This window comes from Crocodylus siamensis, chromosome 3 (assembly GCF_052110815.1).
Source record: "Crocodylus siamensis isolate JL-2025a chromosome 3, ASM5211081v1, whole genome shotgun sequence".
Lineage (NCBI taxonomy): Eukaryota > Metazoa > Chordata > Crocodylia > Crocodylidae > Crocodylus > Crocodylus siamensis.
In genome coordinates this window covers 181,577,008-181,604,036 of record NC_143397.1, presented here as the reverse complement: position 1 = coordinate 181,604,036, position 27,029 = coordinate 181,577,008, and the positions used below count along the sequence as shown (strand labels likewise).

At 41.7% G+C, this 27,029-nt stretch overlaps 1 protein-coding gene across 3 annotated transcripts in view; it reads left to right on the top strand.

Moving 5' to 3' along the window:
- Nucleotides 1-27,029, top strand: part of KLHL14 (kelch like family member 14) — a 107,909-nt gene that overhangs the window by 40,438 nt on the left and 40,442 nt on the right. For all 3 annotated transcript variants that reach the window (XM_090039905.1, XM_090039904.1, XM_090039906.1), the window contains exon 4: nucleotides 22,712-22,801. In XM_090039905.1, the coding sequence (XP_089896031.1) occupies nucleotides 22,712-22,801 (90 nt within the window). The remainder of the gene's footprint in view (nucleotides 1-22,711; nucleotides 22,802-27,029) is intronic.

Below are 27,029 nucleotides of genomic sequence, written 5' to 3'. Positions count from 1 at the left end.
GAGTTACACCATTTCGGGGTGAGGAGGCACAGTGGTTGATGTCCAGGAATGTTATTAAAATAAGTTTTTAATTGTCCCGGAATGTTTTTAATATACAATAAAGGTACTAAAAAGATAATAAAATTACCTTTTGCATTTGCATTTCCAATTCAAATAACATGGAAGGCATTTGGAATGACTTCAAGCCATTGCCAGATCAAACAAAAGAGGCTTTCTGGGTGGAGAGTTAAGGTTAAGGTAGCTAAGAAAAAATGTGCAATCAAAGGTCATGGAGCCATTATCTGCCTCCAGGCCTACTCATATGACCTTACCAAAGTCAGTAGTATTGCATGTACATAACTGAACACAGAATTTGACTCCTGTGTTTTGTCCTATGTTTTGAAACAAAAATAAAATATATTTATTATCGAATTATCAAAATGTATTGAACAAACAGCACAATAACAAAAAAAGGCATGGTTCTAATTTATGAACTCCTAATTCAGTCTGGCTAGGGGCAGACATTCAAAAAGTCTGAGCCTGAATTGATTCAATCTTTGCAGTTTAGTCTAACCTGCAAAGTTTGATAGTGCTCTGGCTAGGAAGGAGAGGAGTGGGCTAACCCTGCTTTGTTCCAGCAGATAGTCCCGCCCAGAGTTGCAAAGCATCTGTGATCCTGGGGGACTCTGGTTTAATTTAGACCAGGAAGGGGTCTGGGACAGACATTGCATAAACCAGCTTGACCCAAATCAGTTTAGTCTAATACTACATTCAAGCAGGTTTATCTCAAACTGGTTTCAGACACTTGCAAACTAGTTTATGTGCACTGAACATCTACTCTGATACAGGTTTAAGCCAGATTCTGATCACTTAAACTGGTTTCTGTGTAACGTCTGTCCCTAGTCTCTATGACCATAATTCAGCAAAGGACTTAAGCACAATAGTCTTCTCCAGAGGAACATATGCATAAGTGCTTTGTTAAACAGAGGTCTACAAATGCCTGTACACCATTGTATATTAGTGAAGGGCAGAGTTTGTCTGCACTGTCTCAAAAAGACTGAAACTGCTAAGGAAAAAGAGGTGGCTAGTACTACAGAACAAATTGATCAGTGGCATCCAAATCCCTGCTTTCTGACTGCTACACAGTCCATCCTTGTTTCCCAGCTACGTAACTGCTAATGTATGCACAAGCTCATTTAAACTTCATTTCAGCAGAATCACAACTGTTGGAATGAACAGTGCTGTGACTGTCTGTCATCAGCTCCTACCCAAGGAGAGAAATGCCCTGGTACAGAGGCCCTATGCAACACTTAAGCCTTTAACTCAGGTCTTTAGTAGTGTAGAGGGCATTTCATGGGCCTTCTGCCCTGGGGTAAATTTAATCTATGGAGAGCAAATAGCAGCAGCAGCAATCATTCTTGTGTCATCTCACAGAGTGTTTCCGGATGAACAGCAGAACTCCCAGGAATGAGCATTTAAATGTTCTAAAGTTTTATTTTTCTTAGCAAAAGGATTTATAATAGCAATAAAGCCCTTACTTAGTGTCCCTTTATCTGGGGGAATTGTTTGGCATCACCCCAGCTGCTTCCTTTTAACAATCAGACTTTCTCTCACAGAGAAAGGACTGCTATGGTAGGCTCCCCCCACCATAAAACAGTGTAATGGCCTGCGTGAAACTGTAGTAAATATTTAAGAGCTATCACTGTGATTTTTAATATAGAAAATAATTGATCATGTATAGTGCCTTATGGAAATGTCTTGTAGAATTACAAAGGCAGGAAACCAATCATGTTCCATAAAAATTAAAGGTCTCTTTAAAAATCTATAGAATTGATTAGATGATGCTTACCTTTTTATAGAATTTTTAATCATCCTATAGAATTTATTAGAAAACAATTTATGTAGAAAAGGCATCAACTTCTAGTGATTTCTCCAGAAATTGTCCTTACAGGTTAGCTATTTAGCCATATAACACTGAGGGCATTTACTTGTATTTGTAAAGGAATGCCATTAATATCTTTTGTTACATACAGAATGCTTTAGCACAGTGGTTCCCAGTCTGTGGTACATGTACCACCAGTGGTATGCAGACAACCTGTCAGTGGTATGTGTTAACAGATTTATTATAATTACTTTATATGACCAAAATTTGCTGGTAGTACTTAAGGTTGAACTGAAAAATTTGCTGGTGGTACTTAAGGTCGTATCATTTTAAATTGGTGGTGCATGGTCTGTCAGAGTTTGGGAACCACTGCTTAGCATATTAAAAGACTGGATTGCTACCTTTCCCTGTCGTACCCATGAAAGGAGCTCTAGGGTAGGATCCTTGCAGAAGCTAAAATTGCATAGAAATTGCGAGACAGATCCAGAGGAATCAGGAGTGTACTGGAGCCATCTATGCAGAGACCCTTTGTCTCCATGCAAGCTCTGTGTCACTGGTAGCTCTGACCCCAACACTTGTGTATCTTGGGACAGAAGGAATAGGATCTCTTCCATTTTAGGCAAGCCATCTCTATTACAGAGGCAAAGCTATAAACATGGCACCAACCCAATAAAAGATCTAAACATGACTTACAGGACCCTGGCAAGCATTAGTTTTGTGGTGCTACGAAGTATGTATTAATACAAAATATAGAGTGGTATTGGCGGCACATGTGCATAGCCCTCCTGGTTGGAGCATGACAAAGTTGCCACAAAGGCATGTTCTTCAGCCAGGAAGCAATAGGGGCTAGGGTGCTGCTTCTTAGCTTCCCCCTCGTTGTGGGGAACCTGTCAGTGTGCCACACAGGCTCAATGACATGCTCTCCTGATCAGCTGTTGCCACTGTGTCAACAGCTGATCAAGACGGGAGGCCACTGCAGCAGCCACAGAAGCTGATCCAACAATCAGGGTGGCCTGCTGGCTGGGAACTTTAAAGGGCTGCTGCTGCTTTAGAGCTGACAGTGCAATTGCCTGCAGGCCAAACTCATAGATTTCATAGATTTCATAGACATTAGGGCTAGAAGGGACCTCGGGAGTTCATCGAGTCCAGCAAGGGACCTCAGGTAGCAAGAGCTGACTGGGCAGCCCCTGCTGCAGCTATAGCTCTGTTCCCATTTGCTCTGGGAAGCAACAGGGACACAGCAGTTTGTACACTGCCTCTGGTGCCAAGGACTGACCAGGAAGTTCTACCCCCACCTCCCCAGTCACCCCTGCTGCCACTGCAGCCCTGTCCCCATTACCATTGCCACCTAGCAAAAGCATACTCTTAACCGACTAGGAAGGCTGTTGTGCTGCAGAAAGAAGTCATGTATTGATAAGCAGTGGAAGGGTTTGAGGAACCATATTCAAGCCAGTAGGTCAGAGTTATTCCTCATGTAACTCCTTTGAAGTATACGTGGAAAATACAGTTTGAATTTACTGAATGCATGGGTAGTTCCTGTTACAAACCAGTGGCATTCTTGGCACTCTGAGGCAAAAAGTCCAGCCTATAATCTCTTTCTTTGCATCCCTTGGACATCTATAGGATTACTTTTACATAGTTCAGGAGATGTCATCTTTATAACAAACTTGTTTCTTTTTAGTCTTTGCAATTCAGCTAGGATACTGAACTTTGTTACATTTGGGACTCCTTTGGGGTTAATAATAAAACATAATTAGGTACTAATTTACTTCCAGAAAACCCTCTTACAGTTCCCTGTACATCTGTGACCTCTCTTTTACAAAGGGGACACCTCTAACAATAACATTGAAATTCAGTGAGACAGTTTGTATTTTGAAGTGGACTTTCAAACTTGTCAGTGAAGTTAGATCATGTATGCCTTCCTGAGCAAAAACTACCATTCTGAATTGTTTCCTATTTTTCTCTGTGTTAGCTCCTTGTCTTTGTGTTTCTCTCATTTTCTCTATCTCCTAAATATGTAAACCCATGACAGGTATTGAGAAGGGAAGGGGTTTCAATCTATGGTGATACAAGTGTTTTGTTACTAATAAGTGTTTCATATTCAACTGAGGAAGGGAGCACAGACTTCTACAATTTAACCTTTTATTTTTAACTTTTTTTATAATAAAGGTTTAAAAAAAATCAAAAACTCTCTCTCTCTCACACAAAGGCTAGGATTTAGAGAAGGTTTCCCTACTAGGTAGCATAAAGAGAGAGAAGCCATCTTCCTTGCTTCACTGAAAATGACAAAGGAAATTCCAAGTACTGAAAACAAGCTCATACCTTCTCTTATTCCAGCTGTCATTAGATTCGTTTGATTTGCATATTTCTGGACAAGACAGACTCAGTTATTATTGGTAAAACTTAAGGACTTCTCTGGGAGAGAAACCAATCTATTTCCCCACCATTCCCTTCTTTAAGCCCTGCAAACGGTGAGCGTAAGAGGGAGAGTACGTAAAAATAAAAGGGAAACAATTTAGAGTGATACATTCCCTTTCTTTTTTTTTGTCTGTAATGATTTTGGTACAGTAGCATCCCTTACTGGGTGTTTGTTCATTGCCCTGCTCTGATCTTTATGAGGGGCCAGACTCTTGGTAGAGCAGCTCAGATTAGAATACAAGAAATTTCTCTCATCCTGTGGAAGGCAAATAAAACCCCAGTGTTGTATGTGAGACTTAATGACAGTAAAATAGTATTTCGTTCACTTGCATCGTGGTCCGAAGTGAAAGGCAGTCATCTCAATGGGAAGTAAGTATGGAAGGGCAAAGAATGATTTCAACTCTAATTTCTTAACATAGTACACATTGCAGCAGAATCAGCGTGGTTACAGAACTCATTGGTTACAGTGATGATGTAATGAGATGCACATTGTATTGTCTCTGGAGGAAAGGGGGAGCCCTAAGGAAATTGCTTCTCTTGGTGTGTACACACTGAAGACTGCAGCGTAGTGATAAGCTACATTTAAACCAAGATGTACAAGAAATCTTGTACATTTCTTGTACAAGAAATAGTCTAGCCCCAGAAAAAACAGACCTCTCGATGGACTAATTTACACACCCAAGTACTCTCTTTCTGCAGTGTTGATATACTCTCTGAGTGTTCTAGAGACCAGATCTATTGCCAGTCTGTGTCTGAGGCACAGAGATAGTGTGGTGTCTCTTACAATGGGTCTGAGAGTAATTAACCTTTGATTAATTAAGTCATTTGAGTTACTCTTGCTATACATTAACAGTATTACCAACACTTGTGACTATTCTTGTAACATTTGATGTTTCACTTAAAGACCCCTGCTCCCTAGTTGAAGTGATTACTTTCTTTTTTTTTTAAATCAAAGTTTCTGGCCCCTGTAGTTGAGGAGAAAAACTGGGACTTGTCATCCACTGCATCTTAAAGGCTCAACGTCTAGAACGTAAACAAAAAGAATGCCATATACTATATTTTAATACGACTTTTAAGCCAAGCTCATGATGTTTTGGGTCCTGACTCATGATTTTTTTTAATGTTTAGAGTTAGCAAAAGAAAGTAAGTGTAAAGGAGTGAATAATTAGGTTTGTAGTGATTGCTTTTTGCTTTGAAGAACAAAGCTGTTATACAAATATTTAGGATATACATTTTTTAAATTATGTATTTTCTGTATATGTCCTGTAATAGGAAAAATATTTTTTGAAATCTTGAGGTGATATTGGTGGATAATGCTTGAACACTAAAGACTACTTTGAAATGTTAAACAGCTTAAATCACAAAAAAATGTGATCTGAAATTGACTTCAGGTTTCATATAGTACAACTACCTTTCCCAACTATGTATCAAAGAGTTCAGCTTCAAGGATTTTTTATTTTAATGAAGCATTTCTCTAATAAAAGAACAGACTGCAGTTCTTAAGCTCTGCCTAGTCCATGCAGAGTACTCAATTTAGTTTTGTTGTACATGCAAAATACAATTTCAGGAGGAGTGAGCTGATTTTATAGGCTGACTTGGCAAATATTTTAAATCACCCCATGTTTTGCGTTTATTTGCATTTGCAAATCTTTTTAGCTGTAATTTAAATACAAGCCATTTGTTTTAATTGTAATTTCATATTTTTTAAAACTATTTTCCTAACCTGTGCTCTGTGTGAGGATAGAGGGCTATTGGATGCCCTGTATTTAGTGTGCATGTATATATGTATGCTTGTGTGCACGTGCATATGCACACACACACATATGCAGGCATGCAAACACATCTTTATTTGTGTATATATATCTTTATTTTTTCACTGGGAGGCTGTAAGCTGTTCAAGAAGGGACATTCTGTATTTTGTGTCTGTATAGCACTGAACATACTGTCAGGGCTTTATAATAAAAAAGTTTTTCTCTGTCTTCCTTTGCACCTTTTTATCACATTTTCTCACTTTTATTTTTCTCTTTGGTCCATTTTTGCCCACTTTTTTCACTGTATATTTTTCTTTGTGCCTTTCTGGTATTTTTGTAGTCTGTCTTAACTAGATTTCTGACTCAGTAATAATCAAGCGTGAACCAAATTTTTAAATGCTGGATGCTTGGAGGATATGTTATTAGGCCATACATGTCTTCATCCCTATATCAGACTACGTTTTCCTGTGGTCTTATCCACCTTTACAAAGGCAATGGTGGTTCTGTACTCCATTCCCATGTTGCAGTGACTTACTAGGACTGCAGCTCCAATTTTATGCTTATATGTGTACAAGGGCAGGGCCAATTCTAATGCGCTGTAGAGCCAATGATTCCTCTTTTCTGGGAGCAACGGGGGAGCTGAGTGCTTGGCCTATTCCATTCCTTAATGCTGCTTTGCACACAGCATTGGTAGTGAGCAGGAATGGAGCTTCCTTCTGTCTCAGGTGCCAGGCTGTGCAGGAAGGGCAGCTGGAAAAGCAGCCACGAGTTGGCTGAATATTTGCATAAATTCCACACTTCAGCAGGAGGGGACCCCTAAAATTCCCACTGTGCTTTGTCACCCTTCACCATCCAGCATAACAGTTGGAAGAAAAAGAGAAGGCCCTGCAGTGAGTACTACTGCCTTGGCAATTGGCTGAACTTCTAAATCCATCTCTGGTGACAGGATAGTAGTTCTGGCCTCAAAAAGGCGGCAGGGAAAAGATCCCTTGCTTCTGTTCTTTGCTCCCTTTGTTCTGGCTAATAGATAGATAAAAACACTGCATAAGGAAGATTTTGGTTAATGAAAGGTTGCTGGATGCTGATCAGGGTATAACTTGGGGATACATGTATAAAGTGAAGGCCAGAAGAGATAATGGTGTTAGACTATTTATTTATTTATTTATTATTTTCATAATATACAGGCTTAATATGCAGTGTGTAATGGGATGGATGGGGCCCCAATATATTTTGTGGGATATTGTGGGAAAAGGGAAAGCTGATGTAAAAAGGTGTAATGAAAAAGTAGGCAGAAGTAAATCCCTTATGTTTCTGAATATGTGGGCTTATTTCCAGTGCCCTATTGCCACAGTCCTGTAGGTCCCCTCTCTCAGAAATTTGGCTGTTTTTTTCCATCTAGCTATCTACAAGCCTTGAGAAGGTACCATCTTCCTGTTGAAAAGGTGTGGGTTTTTAAAATGATTTTTTGTGTGTTTTTGTACCATCATTCCTCCTCACCTGCCCCATCTATCCTGACTCCCATAATAAGGAAGCATTCTCTTGATTAAGACAGACACATTTTTTTACCCAGCTTCTTCTTCATTATTATGAGACAGAGAGTGAGAGAGACTTGGCCATGTATTGGTAAAAAAGGGAACTGTGCTGGATATATTTCACAGGGACTGAAGTATGGCATAAAAAAAACAGATGTGTGTGGACTGCCAGAGGAATCACTGACTGATTCTCATGCAGTCTGGGTTCGGGGAACTGAGACAAGATGAGACAAAGCAGGTATGGCTGATACTGTGCCAGGTTCTGAGCACTGCTGAGCACTTGCAATGCACCTTGCTGTCAGTGGGAGAACGGGGGCTCTGTACCTCTCGGGATCAGTGCCTAGTACATTTGTTGGGTTTTTTTCGTACCACATTTGATTTCTTTCCTTTCATACTGAACATGAGGAACAAACAGAAGTTAACTGCTTGGGAGGAAACTGGCTATGTCTTTTTTTGTGCTGCATTTCCCTTCTTTGTTTTTGGTTGGCTGCAAGACCAAAAGCTGAAGTAAAATTTAAATGTTTTTTTTCTAGTGGGGAGGGGGAAGCTGAGAACAATATGCACCATCTAGTGGCTTAGTATAAAACTACAGCATACAAAGAAAGGCTGGTAATAAAAGAATATGACAGCAGGTCACTGTTAACTGTGACAACTCTACAGACTTAGGAGTTTCTGCAGCATTCACGTGGATGGTCAAGAAACGCTGAAATAGCTGCAGCGGATGACTGTAAATATGGATACAGATATATATTATAATATATCATTAATAATCAAAATTAAATATGTATTATACCCAGACTCCCCCAAGAATCCACTCAAGCGCATGCACAAAAATTTTAAAAGAGGATTATTAAGGTTGCAAAGTCAAGAATCTTAAAATTAAGAAATGTAAGAACTAAATTTGTACATCCTTAACATCGCTTCCTATGCATATGCTTTATGATACAGGCCTCATACAGACCTTCAGTTTGTCCTGGGAGAGTCACTGCTCTCCCAAAAGAAATTATAAGTGTCCTTTTCTCCCAGAGTAAAAATGGCCACTCCAGGAGAAAAATTATTTGAGTTAAATCATGCCCAGGAGAGTTTCTCTTGGGAAAGTAAATGTCTATCCATGCTGTAGCTTCTTTTAGAGGAGAACGTGGACCTCCATCATTCCCACTCCCCTCCCCCTGCAACCCATGGAGACAGCTGGACTCTGCTATTCCAACAGGGATCAAAACATGTCCCCTTCACAATCTCCACATTGTGCTGTAGAGAAACATAAGCTCACCATGAGCATGTGAGGTCAGGCAATCAGGGCTGTCATCTATCACCAGGCAGACTAAGGGAGTCTGCCAAACATGCTGAGATGTGTGCACTTGCCCCACTTCAGCTACACAGCATCAGCTCTGCAAGCTCTTTCCTCTTCAGGGCTTCAATGTTTGAATGTCTATACATTTAGCTCTGGGTAAATTTCTCTACCTGGAGAACACAACTGGAAGAATTCTCCAAGATGATTTGAATGTGTGTATGCAGCCACAGTCTTCAGTTACATACTGTTTTTTTCCAGAGAACCCCTTCCTCATTCAACAGTCACTTATTGCTTACAACATTTTATTTTCATCCTGTAGTTTAGTGTCATTTGCTGTACACTATTCAAGCATTGCTCTGTAAACAGAACCAATTTCTTTTTAGACTGTCATCACTATAGAATTTGAAAGCTTCACAGACATTAATGAATGTATTTTCCTTATACCCTGTAAATATGAGGCTATAATTGTCTCTGCTTTGCATATAGGAAATCAAGGTACAGAAGGATTAGTGTAAAAATATCCACTCATTTTCAGATGCCTAGGACTTGGTTTGTCAGAGTATGCAGATTTATATAAAGCACCCCTCATGTTCAAAACATGGCTCCAGGAGCATCCGTGAGTGCTCAGAACTTTTACAAATTAGACTGTCCAGAAAATCAAGTCAAATACATTAAAAGCTCTGTTATCTGGCATCCCCCAGGAATGGGGGATGCCAACTAATTGAATATTCCAGTTAATCAAATGTGCACCGTCTGATGCACTCCCCAGCATCAGTGTGCCAGGGGACAAGGAGGGGGGCCCCATGCAGGCTGGTTTGCCCTGGGCCATGGGCCGAAAAAGTGGCAAAGAAAAACTCAGCTCACAGTGGCAAAACGGGAAGTCCCCTGGAAGTGCTACTTCCGGTTGCGCTTTTACTGCATCGCTAGGATGCCGGTTAATAGAGTTTTCTGGCTAATAAAGTGCCGGTTAACACAGCTTTTACTCTACTCAGAAAATGGGCACATGATATGAATAACCAACTTTGAAAAATCTTGTTAACTGAGCTCTATGTATCACGTGTAAACTCTATTCTATGAACTGTATGACATATGGGGAAGTATACAACTGCCTTAACCATAATACAGCCATTTCTTTTCCAGCTGTCCTCTGTCTCGTTCAAGACACACTTCTCAGCTTCTGCAACATGAGAGGCAGGGGTCTGCACACCACAGTAGTTTTCTTCATTACATAATCTTTTTCATCCCCAGAGCAGTTCCATCTTAATGAGACAGGGACCCACAGGGAAAAAAGTCATGATCACGTAATGAAAAGGTTGCAGAATAATGCATACCCTCAAAGAGGCCCAATTAAAGTTGCATGGGCAAACTTAATTTGAGTATTTCCTGTTTTTTAGGTACTTGGCTTTGCTACCCTCATAATGTTATTTTAATGCGACTTTGTGTACAATTTACTTTTTTATTTAAAAAGCAAACTGAATGAACAGTAATTTCCATGTTCCATGCTAGCAATACTGATGTGGACCAGAAACAGATTTGGATACTTTAGATCAGGGGTGGGCAAAACAGCGGTTCCAGCCAGCAATTGGACTCCATTTCCCATCAGCGGAATTTTTTGGCTGGGATTTTTCAGCAGTGACAGCTTGGTCTGGAGCTAGGACAGAGCTGCAGTCCGCTGCCTGCACTCCCTAGCCCAGGGTGTACAGGCAGTGGATTGCAGCTCTGCTCTAGCTCTGGGCAACACTGTCACCATTGCAAGATCCCAGCCCGAGAGCAACTTCCCACCCTGCCACATGCCCTGCCAGCGCTGCTGGGGGCAATCTTCATGGAAACCCTGGCCCCACGCTGTCATGGCTCCACTGCTGCTGGCATCTCCATGGAAGCTGGCCGCAGCAACGTGGAAGGGGGCTGCTGGAAAATGGAATTCACTGTGGGCCCAATCTGGCCAGCAGGCCGAATTTTGCCTGCACTTGCTTTGGATCCACTCTGCAGCAGGGTGGATTTGATTTAAATCAAATTGATTAAAATCATGATTTAAATCACTGGTCAGAAAACCTCAATTTAATCATTGTTTTCTACAGAAAGTGCATTCTTGTTGTTTGATATCCTTTATTCATTTAATTTCTTAAAACTGCATTTTTAGAGAAAGGTAAGGGCTTGATATAAACTTGCAGAGAGACAATAGGGCTGATGGGTGGGTAATCAGATCTGTTATCTCTCATCTCCATATACTGCTGTTAACAAGCATGTTAGCTCTGGAGACAACAAATTCTCCCCATGCCTGAAGAAGGGTGTTTGTGCTCGAAAGCTTGCGAAGAACAATTTTTCCAACTCTTTAGTTGTTCTAATAAAAGTTATTACATCTACCCAAAGAACCTTGTCTGCCTATGATCTCTGGAGACACAAATCCACAGTTTGAGAACTGAAACTAAGCATCACAGAGATGCTTAATGGGATCTTCTAGACTGAGCACTGAGTCCCATTGGGTAGAGTGATTTTCTTTAATCTTTACTAATCTATAGAGGAGCCTCTGGGAACTCCATGAGACTGAGCCCCTAATATAGTCCATGGCCTGTTGTGACCTATTTATAAAACCTCTAAAAGGTTACATTAATATATTGTCTCAAATAATGTATAATTAGAAGTTATAATCTCTATTCCATGATGAATTCTTTGAGCTTTAACATTAAAACTAAATTTAAACTATCTTTATATAAATTTATTTTTATCTTAAAAAAATAAAAAATACAATTAAATAAAAAATTCTGATTTAAACAATCTGATTTTTTTATTTAAAAAAAATATTGTTTTTTATACACCCTGCTCTGCAGATCTCTACCGCTTGAACAAATGCAGTTGCTAAAAATACATGTTAGGTTGTTTCTCTCTATATGAACTATCTGGTAGAAGGGGACAAGACACTTTTTCCCACTGAATTTCACAGATATTTGCCAACAGCAAGGGAATATCAACACACAAGAATATTAGCTTCCTCAAGAAATCAACTGCCTAGCAGTGTAGTCTCTCCCTTTGCTCCTCACTGAATCTCACTTTTCCCCAGGACTTAGTTATAGGGATGGCAGGAGGGGTGATTGCCCCAGCCTGCCTTATGTCTGAAGCCAATGAGTGACTGAAGGTTTCATCCCCAGGCCTAATGCCCCCTGAACAGGACACGTTTCCCATGTCAGAGTACCCTTCCCATTGGCCACATCCCCCTCAGGCAGATGTTATACTAGAGCTGCTACAGGACTTTGTTTCAACTTTATGAAAATTTTGTCTTATGAACTACCTATTTCCTCCACTCTCTATCTCCTTCCTGACTCCTTGCCATTTCATAGATTTCATAGACATTAGGGCTGGAAGGGACCTCAGAAGATTATCAACTCCAGTCCCCTACCCCAGAGGCAGGAAGTCAGCTGGGGTCATAGGATCCCAGCAAGATAAGCATCCAATTTTCTCTTGAAGGCATTCAAAGTAGGTGCTTGAACCACCTCCGATGGCAGGCTGTTACAGACCTTGGGGGCACAAACAGTAAAGAAATTCTTCCTTATGTCCAGCCTGAAGCGGTCTTGCAGGAGTTTATAACTGTTTAATCTTTTTGTCCCGTTCTCCACTCCCAGATGTAGTTTCCTTGCGCAGCTTACCCCCAGTCTCTCTCTCCCCTGGCTCCTACACTAAATTCTACCCCAAAGTCATCCTTCAGTCCCAGTCTTTATCCACAGGCTCCTTATCCAAATTTATCCATCCAGTCCTTTCTTCAGTAGCCTAGTCTGGGTCTTCTGCATTCAGATCAGATGGCTTCTTTCCGTATGCTATCTGCATGTCCTTGAGAGCACAGGAGAGAGAGGCTTTCTGCTCTCAAATCTCTGTTGTATGCTTTGCAAATTGCTGTGTTCAATATATGCTTGCTTCAGAGAAGGACTTTTTTCCTATCCCCACACATTAGTCTGGCAGCAGCTCCTCACCCACTCCCCCCAGGTTGGTGGCTGGCATCCTGTGTGTCCTGCTAGCCCCAGGTGGTGCCTGGCCATGCCCCCTGCACTCCAGCAGGAAGGGATGAGAGCCTTGGAGGGCGTCTCTCTCCCTCCCCTTTGGCAGTGGCTGGCAGGCATGCTCTTGCGCCCCCCAGCCTATAGCTTCAGCCACTGCAGGCACATGCCTGAATTTCTTTATTTAACAGAGAAAGTCTGTCTAGTTATTAATCTGTTTAAGCTGTGCAGCTTAGACTAACCTGCAAACTGTGACTCGATTCAGGCTTAGGCTTTTTGAATGTCTGTCCCTAGCTGAGAGGTCTATAAAATCAAGAACACATTTTTCTTACACTCTGTAAGCTTGTTTATATTGTGTCAGTAATGGATCGTGAGGAGGATGGCACTGAGCATGCCCTGCTCACTCACATCCACTGATGTGCTTCAGAGCCTTAAGTTCACCTATGTGGCTACTCTGGACTTACCACTAGTAGCCACTCACAGATGCACCAGAGAAGGAGGGCTCCAGAGTGGCTACTCAGGGCAAGTCTGGAGGAGCATCACTGGTGAACATTTTGATTCTAAAGTGCATCAATGGGTAGGTGGGAAGAGCATTGATGGAGTGTCCTTTCCTCCCTGACACCCACCACTGGCATGGTTTACACAAGCCTTGAAAGCTTGGGTCACTCTGAACTTGCATCAGGTACCCTTCCAGTATGTACCCTTGCAGGGGGAAGCTGTCTTCAGCTGTGTTTCTGCTGCTCATAAGAGAGATGCCTACTAGCATGCTTCCTTTAATTAGAATCCTACTACATGCCATAGGAGTAGTCCAAAACTTCATAGCAGCACAACTGTAAAAGTTGTCTTTTGGATCATTGCTGAAGAATGCAGTGAATGCAAGGACCATTCTGAAAATATGCCAGTGTTTGTGTAAGGGACCTGTGGCACCTGCCATCCCTATTAGGGCTGTGCAAAATTTCAGCCTGTGTTTTGTTTTGAAGCTGTTTCGATGCATTTCAAGCTCAAAACAGTGCAATCAAAATGAAAAAAAAGCCTTTGAAAAAGCTTTGCAATGAAAAAGGGCACTCCAGACATTTTGAAAGTTTTGAAATGTTTCGAGTTTTGAAGCCAGGCTTACTTGGCTTCAGTGCTGGTAGCATCAGCAGCCTCCTGTCATCCGGCGGGCAGATCAGAGCCTGCCCGCACGCCCAGGAGGGCTGTGCCAGCCTTCTCCTGGGGGTGCAGCTCCTGACCTGCCTCCCAGTTCACAGGAGGCTGGTGCTGCTGCCTGGGACCAGCAGCAGGCAAGCCCGGGGCAAATCAGCTTGTGTGGGGAGCTGGCCCCACCCTGAGATGGGGGCGGGGGCAGGTCCCCGCACAAACTGATTTGTACTGGGCCCCGCATCCTCCTTGGGCTGGCCCTGGTATGGGGCCCAGAGCATATCTTCTCGTGTGGGGACCCACTGCCTCCTCAGTTCTGGGGTGGGGAAAGGTACCCGCATACGCTGATTTGCCCCGGGCTCCACACCCTCCTCGGGCTGGCTCTGGTATGGGGCCCGGGGCATATCAGCTCATGCAGGGACCTGCCACCGCTCCAGTGCACCCGGAGTGCAGGCAGTCCCCACATGATTTGCACCAGGCCCCACACCCTCCTCGGGCCAGCTCTGGTATGGGGCCTGGCACATATCAGCTCATGCAGGGACTCGCCAGGAGGGCTGTGGGGGCTGTGCCAGATTCCTCCCGGGGGTGCAGGCAAGCCCCCAACCTGCTTGCCAGATGACAGGAGGATGGTGCTGCCAGCGGGGCCAGTGGCAAACACCGATCTTTCCAGTGCCGGGTGGGTGAAATGTCAAAACAACATCAAAACAGCAAACCAGTTTTGAGAAAACGAAATGCAACAGTGCTTTTGAAACAAAACAAAACTCAAAACGAAACACAGTTCCATTGAAACAGATGTCAAAGTGGAATGATGCTCTTCTGCACAGCCCTAATCCCTATCCAGATCCTGAAAATTTCAAGTCTTATGTTGGGCCACACCTAGAAAGATTTCAGTGCTTGTGGGAAGAACAGCAGCATTGGTTTCCTTGAGATATAAGAAAAAGCCTGTTAGTAGGCAGTGATTAAGCAAACATTAGGATTTGAAGTGGTGGGCTTGAAAGAATGGAGATGGGCAAACTTGTGAGAGGAGACTGTGGATTTAACTTTTGTGTGGAAATTCCTACTCACTACCTGTCTAACAAGGAGAATCCTCCTAGAGTTTGTGCTTACAGGGAAGGGAGAAGTTTGTACTTGCAGCTGGAGTTTGTGGCTGGAACGGTAGGCCTCTGAGGACACCAGAGTGACCTTTGAGTTTAGCAAATTTGAGGTGCAAATGGAAATTGAGCCAAGAACAGACATCTAAAAGAAACCTACTTGAGAGCAAGCAATTGGGCATCAGTGTATTACCACTGTAGTAGAGGGTCTGATCTTGATTCTACTAGTAGAAGAAATGTACAGCCTTGAACGGCTATCTTGAGGGGTCCGGCAATCTCCAGTGGGTCAACATAATATTTCTTTGTGACATTCTCATTGTGCTGTGGCTTAATTCTATCAGGGACCACTTATCATTTTCTTTCATGAGGAGATTTGATTGTGCAAAATGTCGCACAGCAATGTTTCATCATAGGACTGTCACCTGTGAGCCTATGTCATCTCCAGAGATATATGTTGGGTTCTAATTTAGAGATCATAACTCCAGGCTAGAGTATGCATTACAATATCGGCAACCGAGACAAAGTATCACTCATGTAACATTACAATGGGCAGAATATTGCACAATGAACCTTTTTGCTGCCTCCAGCTGATATGGACTCATTGAGGGCTTTCACTGGTCCTGATCAGCCTGCTTATTGAGCACAAAGGGTCCAGTCTGGCCCACAGGTGTGGCCTCTGCCACTCATCTGACCCGCAGAGCCAAAGGTTGAGCACTATTGAACTAAAGGTTACTAAACAGATAACTTATCTAGTATGCTCTTTGTGAATCTTGGGTTTTGTTTGTTCCTATGCCACTAAATGGCCTCAGTTCAGCCTGAAGTGAAGCAAGGTAGTTGGGTAGTGATGTTATGTTTGTTAGTTGCAGCCTCATTCAGAAGATGTCCTGTACCCTAAACGGAGACCTAATAAAAGTGAATTCCTACGTGCAAGTTTTGGAATGGAGTTAAGACATGACTAGTTGATGCATCGGTCACTATGAAGCAAAAGGACTGCTGTGTCTTCCACTAAGTTGAAAGAGCTCTTCTCTATGCTGCGCCTGGAAATTTTGATGCTGGTGTGGCTAGCTTCAGCAACTGAGTAAATAATGATTTGTCTTGATCAGTTTAGGATTTGTTGCCTGCTGTGACTGCCATTGGATTGGCCCAAGGAATTTCTAACTCAGCTCATGTAGTAGATCACACTTGAAAGTTGGGATCTAGTTGAAAGGTGGAAAAACAAGTTACAGATATGTAGTCAAATTCAAAATAGCTGTTCAGTTAGACTAAATCTATATGAAAAGGTATATGCTCTTTTCCATTTGTTAAATTTCTTTAAAATTTAATTCATTTTCTGGTGATAAGAAAATACCATAGCGTGAAATCCTGGTTCAGTTGAGGTCAGTGCTGTAAACTCCCATGGGCTTCATTGGAGATGGAATTTTGTCTCCCATGTTTTGTGCAATCAGTCATGCAATGCAAACGCTAAATAGGCACCATTCAAAACGAACAGTTCAGACACAATTCATAGGCTGGCAGTTCTTCATATAAATTCTTTGTTGAATGATGGCAGATAGTAAATATATTTGTGAAAAGCAGTCATTATGCAAATGATTTGTAATGAGAAGAAAAGGCAGTATCTAGTATTTTACATACAAGAAATAATGTGACCAGTTCTGGATCTGGTTCTGGCCTTAGGAGACGGGTTCAGAAGCAGATGAAACCATAGTCTTCTGAGCTTTTAGTTTGCCTGTACTCATGCTGTTTAACTGGCAGAACTGCTTTATTAGTCTGTTTCCCAGAAGACTAATAGCTGATGGAACTATTGGGTTTCCTGTGATTTGGGTGAAGAATATTATCCAGTTAACAGGCCACGTTCTGGAAGGGTGTTTCTTCTTGTCTTTTGTTGTCCTCTATTAGTGGCCTGGTAACTTTTGAAACACTTTCTTCTCCTTCTTCATCTATACAAGTCTTGATTGTCTGCTCATGAACTACAACAAATAACAAATGTGACTGATGTGGGGCACACAGAGTGTTGAAGTGCTATGCAGCTGGTGAAAAAATGGTTTCTGTGCCTCATACCCACTACCTGCCATATCCTGTTCAATTGAACTGTTATGGCCAATGAAAAATCTAAATAGATTTTTAGATAAAATCTAAAAAGACAAATCTAAATAGAGTCTGTCTGTATCAAGTACCTGAGTCCAATATAGCTTCTGATGGGGGTTTTAGGAGGTAACATTGCTTGGATTCAGGCTGCCTCTCTGCCTCTTTGTTAGCAGAACAGGTGCTAAGAAGGAAGGTAATGGTTTGTGTGTGTATGTATCTCAGATCTCAGTCTTCTAGGAAGGAGAGAAAGAGAAAACTCCAATGTAATAAATGTATGCTATGTAAGAATAACCTTATGTACAAATACAGAATGGGAGATAATTGTCTGAGCACTAGCATTATTGAGAAGGACCAGCTGGCTTTGATGGATCATAGAATGAACTTAAGTCAGTAATGTGATGTAGTTGCAAAAAAAGGCCATTAGAGTTTAGAGCTGCATCAAAAGAAGTAAGACACAGGAGATGAGAGTATCACTTGACTTGGCCATGGTTGGGCCTCAGCTAATGCATTTGGTGTGTTCTGGGCTCCACATTTTAAGAAAGATGTGGAAAAGATGGAGAGGGTCCAGAAGCAAGTTACAAAAATGATAAAGGGGTTGGAAGGCAAGCTGAAGAAGGAAAAGTTGAGACAGCAAAGGTATAATTAGCTTGGAGACAAGGAGATTAAGGGAGGACAGTTTTCAAATATAAGAAAGACTGTCACCAGGAAGAAGGAGAAAAACTGTTTTCCCTCACTACAAAGGGCAACTCATAAAGCAATAGGTCTAAGCAGCAGCAAAGTCAATTTAAATAAAATCTCAGAAAAAAATCTTCACTTTCAGAACAGAAGGACAACAGAAGAAGCTGCCAAGGAAAGTTGTGGGATCTCATTCACTGGAGGTTTTCAAGAGGAGACTGGGTCAGCACGGGACTGAATTGTTTAGGGATAGCATTTCTTTATTCATGCAGGGGGTTGGCCAGATGACCCCTGAGGTCCTTTCAACCCTATGATTCTATGGTTTGGGTAGTGCCCTCCTATTCCTTTGCTGCACTGGTCAAAGATAAAATGATGATGGGACAGGCAGAGGAAAATGAGGTGGGAAGAGCAGGCAGAGGTAGTACTTGTCTGGGTTGCTTCAGTGGCTAATCAGGGACTGCATCTTGGAGCAAGATGTCTGACTGAGGCTTTATGCAAAAAAAATTGGATCGGGGAAGCAGTTTGAGGAGTGGACATATGCTTTATTGTGACACAGGCTACTAGGGTAGAGCTGCTGTTCTGTTTCCAGTGCTTTGTGATGGCCTTGTAGCATGTTTGGCCAGAAGTGGTGTATTCTGTTTGTGCTTGGCTATGAAGTTGTAGGCCAGTGATGGTCAACCTCTCCACCCCCACTGTATAGGAAAAAAAAAAGGTCCCATGTACTGGCCCTGGGTCTTTTGCCATGGTTCTGGGAGCAATTAATGCTGTTACTGCTCCCTCACTGCCAAATTTTTAGACCTGTGGGGAGCCCTGTGGCCCAGATGACACAGCCCTGCAAGGTGGCTCTAAGCCACAGACCAGAGGTTGAACACCATTGGTATAGGCTGTTTCTTTGTATCTGTACCATTGTCATCTTGTGTTTGGCGTATTCAATGTGTTCTGCCTGGGGTCCAATCACTACAATTTCCTGTATTGTTTTGTATGGGGAAATACATCTGAAAACCATTCCAGGAACATCAGCTCATGCAGAATGCAGCAGACAAATGCCTTTGTTTAGTGAAGCATCTCTTGGGGAGCACACGGTATCATTCATCTCTGCTGATTTCCAGGATGTTTTTGGGTTTAGTTCAAGATGTTGATTTTGACTAAAAAGCTGTGAATAAGTTTGGTACATGCCTGCCTGAGAAATTGGTTCTTACCCCCGTGACAGTAGCTGACACTCCAGGGCAGACCCTCCACTAATTGAATTGGAAGGGGGCTGCAAGGTGAGAGAGGGCTCCTTGAACTCACTGCCACTCTTGGTCCAAAAAAGCCTGATTATGTTGACCTGAGGCTCACAGAGTTTTGGAGAGAGTGTGGGTTAAAGGAAATGATTTCTGCTTATTCTGTCTAATCTATTTGTATCTGTCTGTCTAGGATATTTCTAGTGCACATATCACCTTGGTGTCTAAACACATTCCTCAGATGACCAGGACCCTTCTTTTTAATAGTCTTTTCCCACTTCTCTTAACTTCACTAGTTCGTTTAATAAAGTTGAGAATTCTTGCACAGGGTTTTATAAACATGTGTTATTAGATTTTAAATCTGTTTTGAAAGTGCCTCTATCCGACTCCCTCCTAGTAAAGTGACCTTTTTAAATGGAGGGAAGTGGGTTTAGATGACAGTCATGATAAATGCGGTCATGTTCACTCAATAAAATAAGGCCCAGTGCATTTGAGGATAAATCAGTGAAATGTACAGCCCCACCTGTCTGTCTCCATCATTCATTTCCACTGTCACTTTCACAGTGGCTGATGGATCACAGTTGCTGTAAAATTAGACAGCCTTTAATCTCATTTCATCCTGATTAGCTTCTCTTTACCCTTTCCCTCTAACTCACTGACTGACACGCTAAAAACTCACACTGGGCTGTGTTTGAGCGTAGCGTACAAACTTCTCTTCAAATACCCTTTCTGTGGGGCAAGCAGGTGTTTCCTTGAGTTGAAATTTAAAAATGAGAAGGTCTCAGACTAATGTTAAAATAAATCAGCAGGCAAAAGGACTGCTACAGAATTAATAAAAGCTGTGGTCTGTTTGGCCAGGCTATGTGGGAGGCCCAATTCTTCCCTAGTTACACTTTTGCAAGTCAATGATTCCAATAGTACCGCTATTACAGGCTGACCAGTTCCACCAGTTTTGATTCGTCAGTATGAAAAACTACATCTCACATAACAATAAAGCATTTGTTTGTAAAAAGTTACATTTTAAAATTAAAGTTTTATTTCTCCTCTGTAAAATCTGTTTATTCCCATAGTTCTTGCTCATTAGCATAATACAAAATGACAAGGAACACTGAAAATGCCCAAGTGTAAAGAATGGAACATTGAGGATTTTGCAATTCTAGTGCAAAAAAAAATTCCTCTCAGATCTTAACGGTTTTTCTACCCTCCATAGATTAGAAAATATACACTGAGCCCACAAGGAGCTTGTAAACTGCAATATTGCTGTCAAGATACATGTGGCTTGGAAAGCAGAACTATGCCCCTAATGCCATAGGAGACGGAGGACACAACAGAATTAGTGTAGTGCCTCATTGTGGTCATCTTTTCACTTTGGGCCTGATCCTGCAGCCTTTCCTTATATAAACTTTCTGGTAATTTTGTTCTGAGTAACCATTGAAATGGTGATGACAGGGTTTGGGGTTATTAGGCCCAATCCTGTCCCAGTGGGAATTTTTCCACTGAGTTATGTAGGGGCAGAATTAAACCCTTATCATTCCAGGTTTATTTAGTTATTTATTTTATTAGATTTATATTATCCTCCTGAAAGGGAATCTTAATAAATACATGATAGTTTATATGTATGAGAATGGCAGACAAGCTTAAAATATTGTTTTTTCTCTATTGACCCTACCAATGTGAAGGATAAACAAAGCATTTGCAAAAATAAAAACCAAAGGGCAACAAATATGTATGTGTACTGTGTGGGCATTGCGCTTGTTGATAACTGCTGTATACGAGGACAAGAGAGTCACGGGCCATGGTCATGGATTCAAATCATTGGCTTAATCCTAAATTAAAAAAATAACAGTTGCAGAGTGGCTAAGAACTGATGACCCTGCCTACTGGAACTGGAGAGTATCTGATTAGCATTTAGGGCAAGAAACACCCGCACTCAGCATTCAAAAGAGATCACCCAGTGTCCTCTGGAGACACTATCTTGTCTTGCATCCCACGCTGCATTACAATGAAATAGTTGAAGCCTAGTTTATCAGGTGAGGTTTAAAATGGGGAAAAAGTTACTGAGATTTAAAGAACAGGATAATTATTTGTATTTGGGAGAACTACTGCACAGTGATTCATAAGACATCAAAATATCTACTCTTTGAAGCCTTTCATTGTGCTAGGAAGCTATATATAGTAGAAAGTGTAGTCCCAGTTACTTGATTATATAAAATTTACCAGTAGCAAATAACATTAATTAATCCATTTCCACTAAACCAGCCTAATTTAAGAATTGCTTCACTTACATGACTTGTAAGAGCACAGACTATGAAAATGATATTCGACCTTTACTGGAAACTAAAAATGTACCTTGCTTATTCATCATTGCCTTGGCAAAAACTTCAGTAAGAAGCTTAAATGAGCCCACTTGATCTTTAAGAAAATGTGTCCTAAATAACAAAGCTGTGCATATTTCTTTTTATTATTATTTGCATATGCTATACTGCACAACTGCAGTCTGAGAAAAATAAAAGATAATAAAACAAATGAAATGAGAGATATATCACCCAAAATAATCCAAGTGTGAGATAGGCTGCCTTTTCTGGCATTGGCAAAAGAGCACAAAGTAAGAGCTGGCCCTGAGTCATATTGATTTCCCACTGCACTGGTTTCCTAAGTGCTCTGTTGATCCGTGTCAAGCAATAAGTTCCCTGCCTGTACATGCACATCACCTCCCCATTTGTCCTCACCTAGATTTAAGGTGCCCATATGATGAGCTGAACAAGGACATCATTTTTCCTACTGGTGTCACTGGGCCAAAACTATTGTGTGTGGTATGAAAGCTGATGCTGTGTAAGTTTACGTTTACCATATGATATTACAGTAATGTTGCATAGCACAGTACAGTACATATTATGTATATAAACAGCATATTTTTTTACTTTAGCTCATGCTGAAGAAACTGCAAATGAACATAAAAAACAATGTTGTGTTTTTATAAAAAATAATTCTACTACGTCCAAAGAAGGATATTGTAAACCTATTACCACAGTTTTGATCTTTCTTAACAAAGGGCTTCCTGATTAGATGAATAGAAAATGTGTGATTGTGCTGCTAATGACATTGTACAGGAAATTAAGCGTATACATTTGGAGAAGGCATTAAATCAGCAGGACCTTAATTTAAAAACTTAAAACTGTATGGAAATGCAGCTTGTTCATTGCTGTGTAATAGAAAGCTACTGAACACACTGACTCTTCTTGTGGAAACATTGCCAACAGAACAAAGCTGGGCTGAGGTGTTATAATGTTTCCTAGCATCCTCTGTTTTATTTTCAGGCAAATATCACAGCTTCACCCATTTTGGTGTGTCTTATTTTTAGAATGATATACATGTGCAAGTCGGACAGGTGTATAGAAAGTAAGAAAGCAGAATTTATGTAACCTGGTTATTTAGTAATTTACAAGACTGAATTACATTAAACTAATATTAAACCACTGGATTTTAGCTGCTTATAATTCACTGAACAGACATATTTGGAATAATGTATTCCCTATTATTTTGTAGCTATTCAGTTCCAGTTTTGAGGGCTATTTTTTGTACCATTGTTAAAGTTAATAATTTAAATAACCAGTGTGCTAAAACACAGCTTGACAAAGAATGCTTGTTTTATTTGCAGTTATGCCATATAATAGTGCCCATCACTGTGTTGTGGAAGTTGAAAACTTCTTGTTCGTATTGGGAGGAGAAGACCAGTGGAATCCTAATGGTATGTACACAGACAGATTCTCACCCTGATCTCTTTTAATGCTATCTAAAGCATCAAGTGATGCAGCAGTTACTGAATAATTCTGAAGATCCTTGACTCAGTTGTTGAACTAGTCAAGACCAGTTATGTCTCAGCAATGACACAATAAATATCTGGAGCTTTGGCTTCTCCATCATTCACCAGTTCCCTTATCCCTTGAGGAAAGCCACAGGCAACAGAACAAACTCTTTCAAAGGCAGATACAAGGCAACAGCTGTTAAGAATTTTAGCCCCTGTTCCCAGCCCCCTTCCAGTCATAACATAATAATGTGGCTGCAGTAAATGAATGCTTTCTCTCTTGTTAAACAAGATACTTGCAGCTAAAGTTGTTAATGTGTTAATTATCTAGACTCCTAGACTCTTACACTAGTCCTTTTTTCTAGTCTTGTACAAGAGCTTCCCATATAGATTATCTGCTGCTACCTTCTTTTGATTTGATTACTCCATAAATTTACTGAAAAGAGAAATTAAACAATTTAACAGGCTTCTGAGCAAAGCAAAAGGAGAATACTGTGCCTTGCAAAATTCACAAAATTGTCAGGGCAATGTTAAAAAGCTTGCACATGAAGAAAGAGTTGTAGTTGTAGCAGTCTGTGTAACAGAGATAATTATGACTGAGAAACTATAAAACAGCTTGCAGGTACACATTTTTACTTTAAAACACCAGAAGATCCAGCTGAAATTACATATACTGCATATATTTTATTGTGAATGCCCCATTTCAGCATCTGCACTAAACCAAATTATAGAAAATTGTTACATCTGTTCACTTCCTAAAATCAGAGACAAACAATCTAGTCCACTCTATAAGCATGTTTCCGGTGTAGTTAAAAAAAATCACTAAATGTCTTAGGAGAAAAACCCTTCAGCACTTATTGTAGGATCTCTTATATATTCAGCAGAAGATGTCACATTATTATTAGTATTATTCTTATTAATAATAGAGTAATATCCATTGTCCCCATCTGAGATTGGGGCCCCATTGTGCTAGGCACTATATATATGTATATGTAAATGCATACAAACATTACATGTCTACTGGTGAAATAATTTCTACCAGTTCAAATGATCTCTGTACAAACATGCATAGGGCTTCAAATGGTTAAAAATATGCAGACGTGATGGAAATCTCGACCACATTGGACTAGGCTGAAATCTAAATTGGTTGGGGTTCAAGTGTTTGAATGAACATTTGTATACCACCCCAATCAGTTAGAGCCACTGTAGTGCCCAGTGGTGACAATTAGAGCCACTGCAGTGCCCACTTCAGCGTGCCTTGCTCCCGCCCACTGCCCAGGGGAGATGCTCTGTGTCTCAGGCTGCACCGATAACAGCTGAGGGGCTAGGAATGTCCAGCTTTTCTCCTTAGCTCCTACCCCCCTACCGTGTGTGTGGCTGAAGGGCTAGGGACAGACATTCAAAAAGCCTGAGCCTGAATTGTTTCAATCTTTACAGGTTAGTTTAACCTGGCTAGGCTAAATCAGTTTGTGACCCAGACAGACATCCCAGAAATGCAGGGACATGCCTGCAGTGGCTCAGGACAGAACCCAGGGAGTGCTAGAGCAGCCCTCCCTTCCCTTCTGCAGGGAGCTGAGCTGACGGGGGTGTGGCCAGACCCCAGCAGGACTTTCTCATTAGGGATGTCTGCCTGCACTGTCCCAAGCTTTTCCCTGATGGCTGTTTAAGGGGCAGGAGTGTTGCCAGCCCCCAGCCCCATCCTAGTAATCTGAAGCAAGATGGGGTGTGCAGTACATGCATCTGTTGATGATATGGAGCTTTTCAGTCTCCCTCCCTGCTTCATCATAATATCTGCAGCAAACTGACAGGTGAGCAAGCCAGCGTGGGGGAGGGCGGGGGGGGGCAGGCAGGAAGGTGCTGATAACAATCCTTATCACTCAATTAGCAAAACAATAGCCTCTCTCCACATTACTTCAGACTTCTTTAAACAGCTTACCAGCTGACCTGTTGATTAGCTCCAAAACCACTCACTATTCTGTCTTCCTGTCCCAGTGAAATTGGACAAAGAGACACACACCCAAACAGCATACCACATGCTGGCTACAGTCCCTGCTGTGGCAGAAAGGAAGGGATCTCTGCTTAAGCAGTGAGTGCTGAGAGGGGGTGGAAAGGGGGACACGGGGAAGCCAGCAGACCCTGCTGTGCCTGCAGGTCTGTGCCAAGCTGCAGCCATGGAGGAGATGGGAGTGGCCAGCTCTGCTATGGAGCAGAGAGCCCCAGCCAGCCCAAAGAGCATTCTGGCATTCTGGGGGAGTCTGATACAACTTAAACCAGTAAGGGGTTTGGGACAGACATTGTATAAACCAGTTTGAGCCAAATCAGTTAAATCTGATACTACATTCAACCAGGTTTATCTCAAACTGGTTTCAGACATTTTCAAACTGGTTTATGTGCATTGAACATCTGTTCTGTTACAGGTTTAAACCAGTTTCTGATCGCTTAAACTGATTTATGTGTAATGTCTGTCCCTAGCCAAAGTGTGCAGTTTAATGTGCTATGGGCTGGGAAGGAAGGGGTTGCAGATTCAGCCCTGTAGTACTTCAGAGTCCTTTGTTTGCACCTCCATTCTGGTTGTGGGGGCTGCAAGCAAAGAGCTGTCAAATCTTGCAGGGGGAATCTCCCTTGTGGCACATTAAACTGAGCTAGTGGCCCCAAACATAGGACTGCAAATGTGGAGAGGCGGTGGAGAAATCTATCCCCCACACTCCTCATAGGTAAATTGAAGCTCCAAAGCTTGAAGCATTTAAGTGCAGGGTTTAATGTGTACCATGTCTGCAACCCAATACAGGCCCCAATTGACTCGGGTGTGGGAGAAGGGCTGTGAAGTGTGGCGTTGGGTTAAATGCTTCCCCACCCCAATAGGGCTTAGTGCTCTGAGCTCTGGCTTCTGTAGAAGAGCTTCCTGTGGCCAGAGCTCCAGCAGCACAGCAGGAAAAGCACCTCCCCCACCATGACCAGAGCCCCAACTGTGTCTGTGGCGGTAGGGGAACAGCCTAGCTGCCTGTGGGCAAAGCCCCCAACCCCAGCCATAACCCCAGCTTCAAAAGACACAGACCCACTCTGGGTCTGCTGTGTGACAGCTTGACAGCTGTCAGGGAAAGCTGTGAGGAGGATGGGGTGGTCTCTTGGGACCACAAGCTAATCAGCCCCGACTTATCCCCTGGGCTGCTGTCACCTCTTTCTAGCTGACAAAACATGCTGGGATGCAGGTTCTGGAGCCTCCTGGCTGGGTGTTGTCAGCAGTGCAGGTTGTCTGCAGGGCATGCAGGCAGCCCTTTGCACATATGTAATGCTTTTACCAGTTGAATTTCAAATGGCTTAAACTAAGTGGCTGAACTTCAACCAGTTGAATTGAACATTTGCATGTATCCTATATGACTATATATACCATAGTAAGACACAGTCCCTTCTCCAAAGAGTTTATTAAAGGGTAGTTAATCCAAATAAAGAGTACAGGAAGTGTAATTACCCACATTTTGCTTGGTAACTGAGTCACAAAGATTAAGTGACTGGAACAGGAATGAAATCAGTAGCAGAGGCAGATGAACCCAGATCTCCTGTCTGTATTTAGAGATTTATACCATCTTTCTCAGTACCTTAAGGCTAAGGATATCTGAATCAACTATTAGAGCCAGAAGGACTTCACCAGATATAAGGCACTGTGCCTGGAACTCATAGGATTCAGATGATCATTCCATATAAATATCAAATAAATGGTTTATGGGAATAATGAAATTGGGTCATCACCAATATTGATGATCTCCATACTCTAATAAAGATGTGTCTTATGCATCAGGAAAACATGAATACCATGAGTACTTTGTCTAACTGCTGGACTTGTTTCTTTGAACTGATTTAAAATAAATGGGGCATTTCATAACAACGCACACTATTCTCCCAATTACATTTATTCTAAGGCCCTTTTCTATCAGTCTGGCTGTGTAAAAGGGAATTAAAATAGGTGTGACTGTAATTGACCTGCCAGAGTACTAAAGAGACTGCATTTATAAGTGAGAATTTGTTGAGTGCTTTTTATGTGAATCAAAACTAGGACTTTAAAGCTTTTTTTTTTAATTAGAAAGGTACTCCCTTTACATTGGGAAAAACCTGGCCACTGTTGGCATAAGCCACCAAACCAGGAGATAACTTACAAATCCTGTAAAATTTCTAC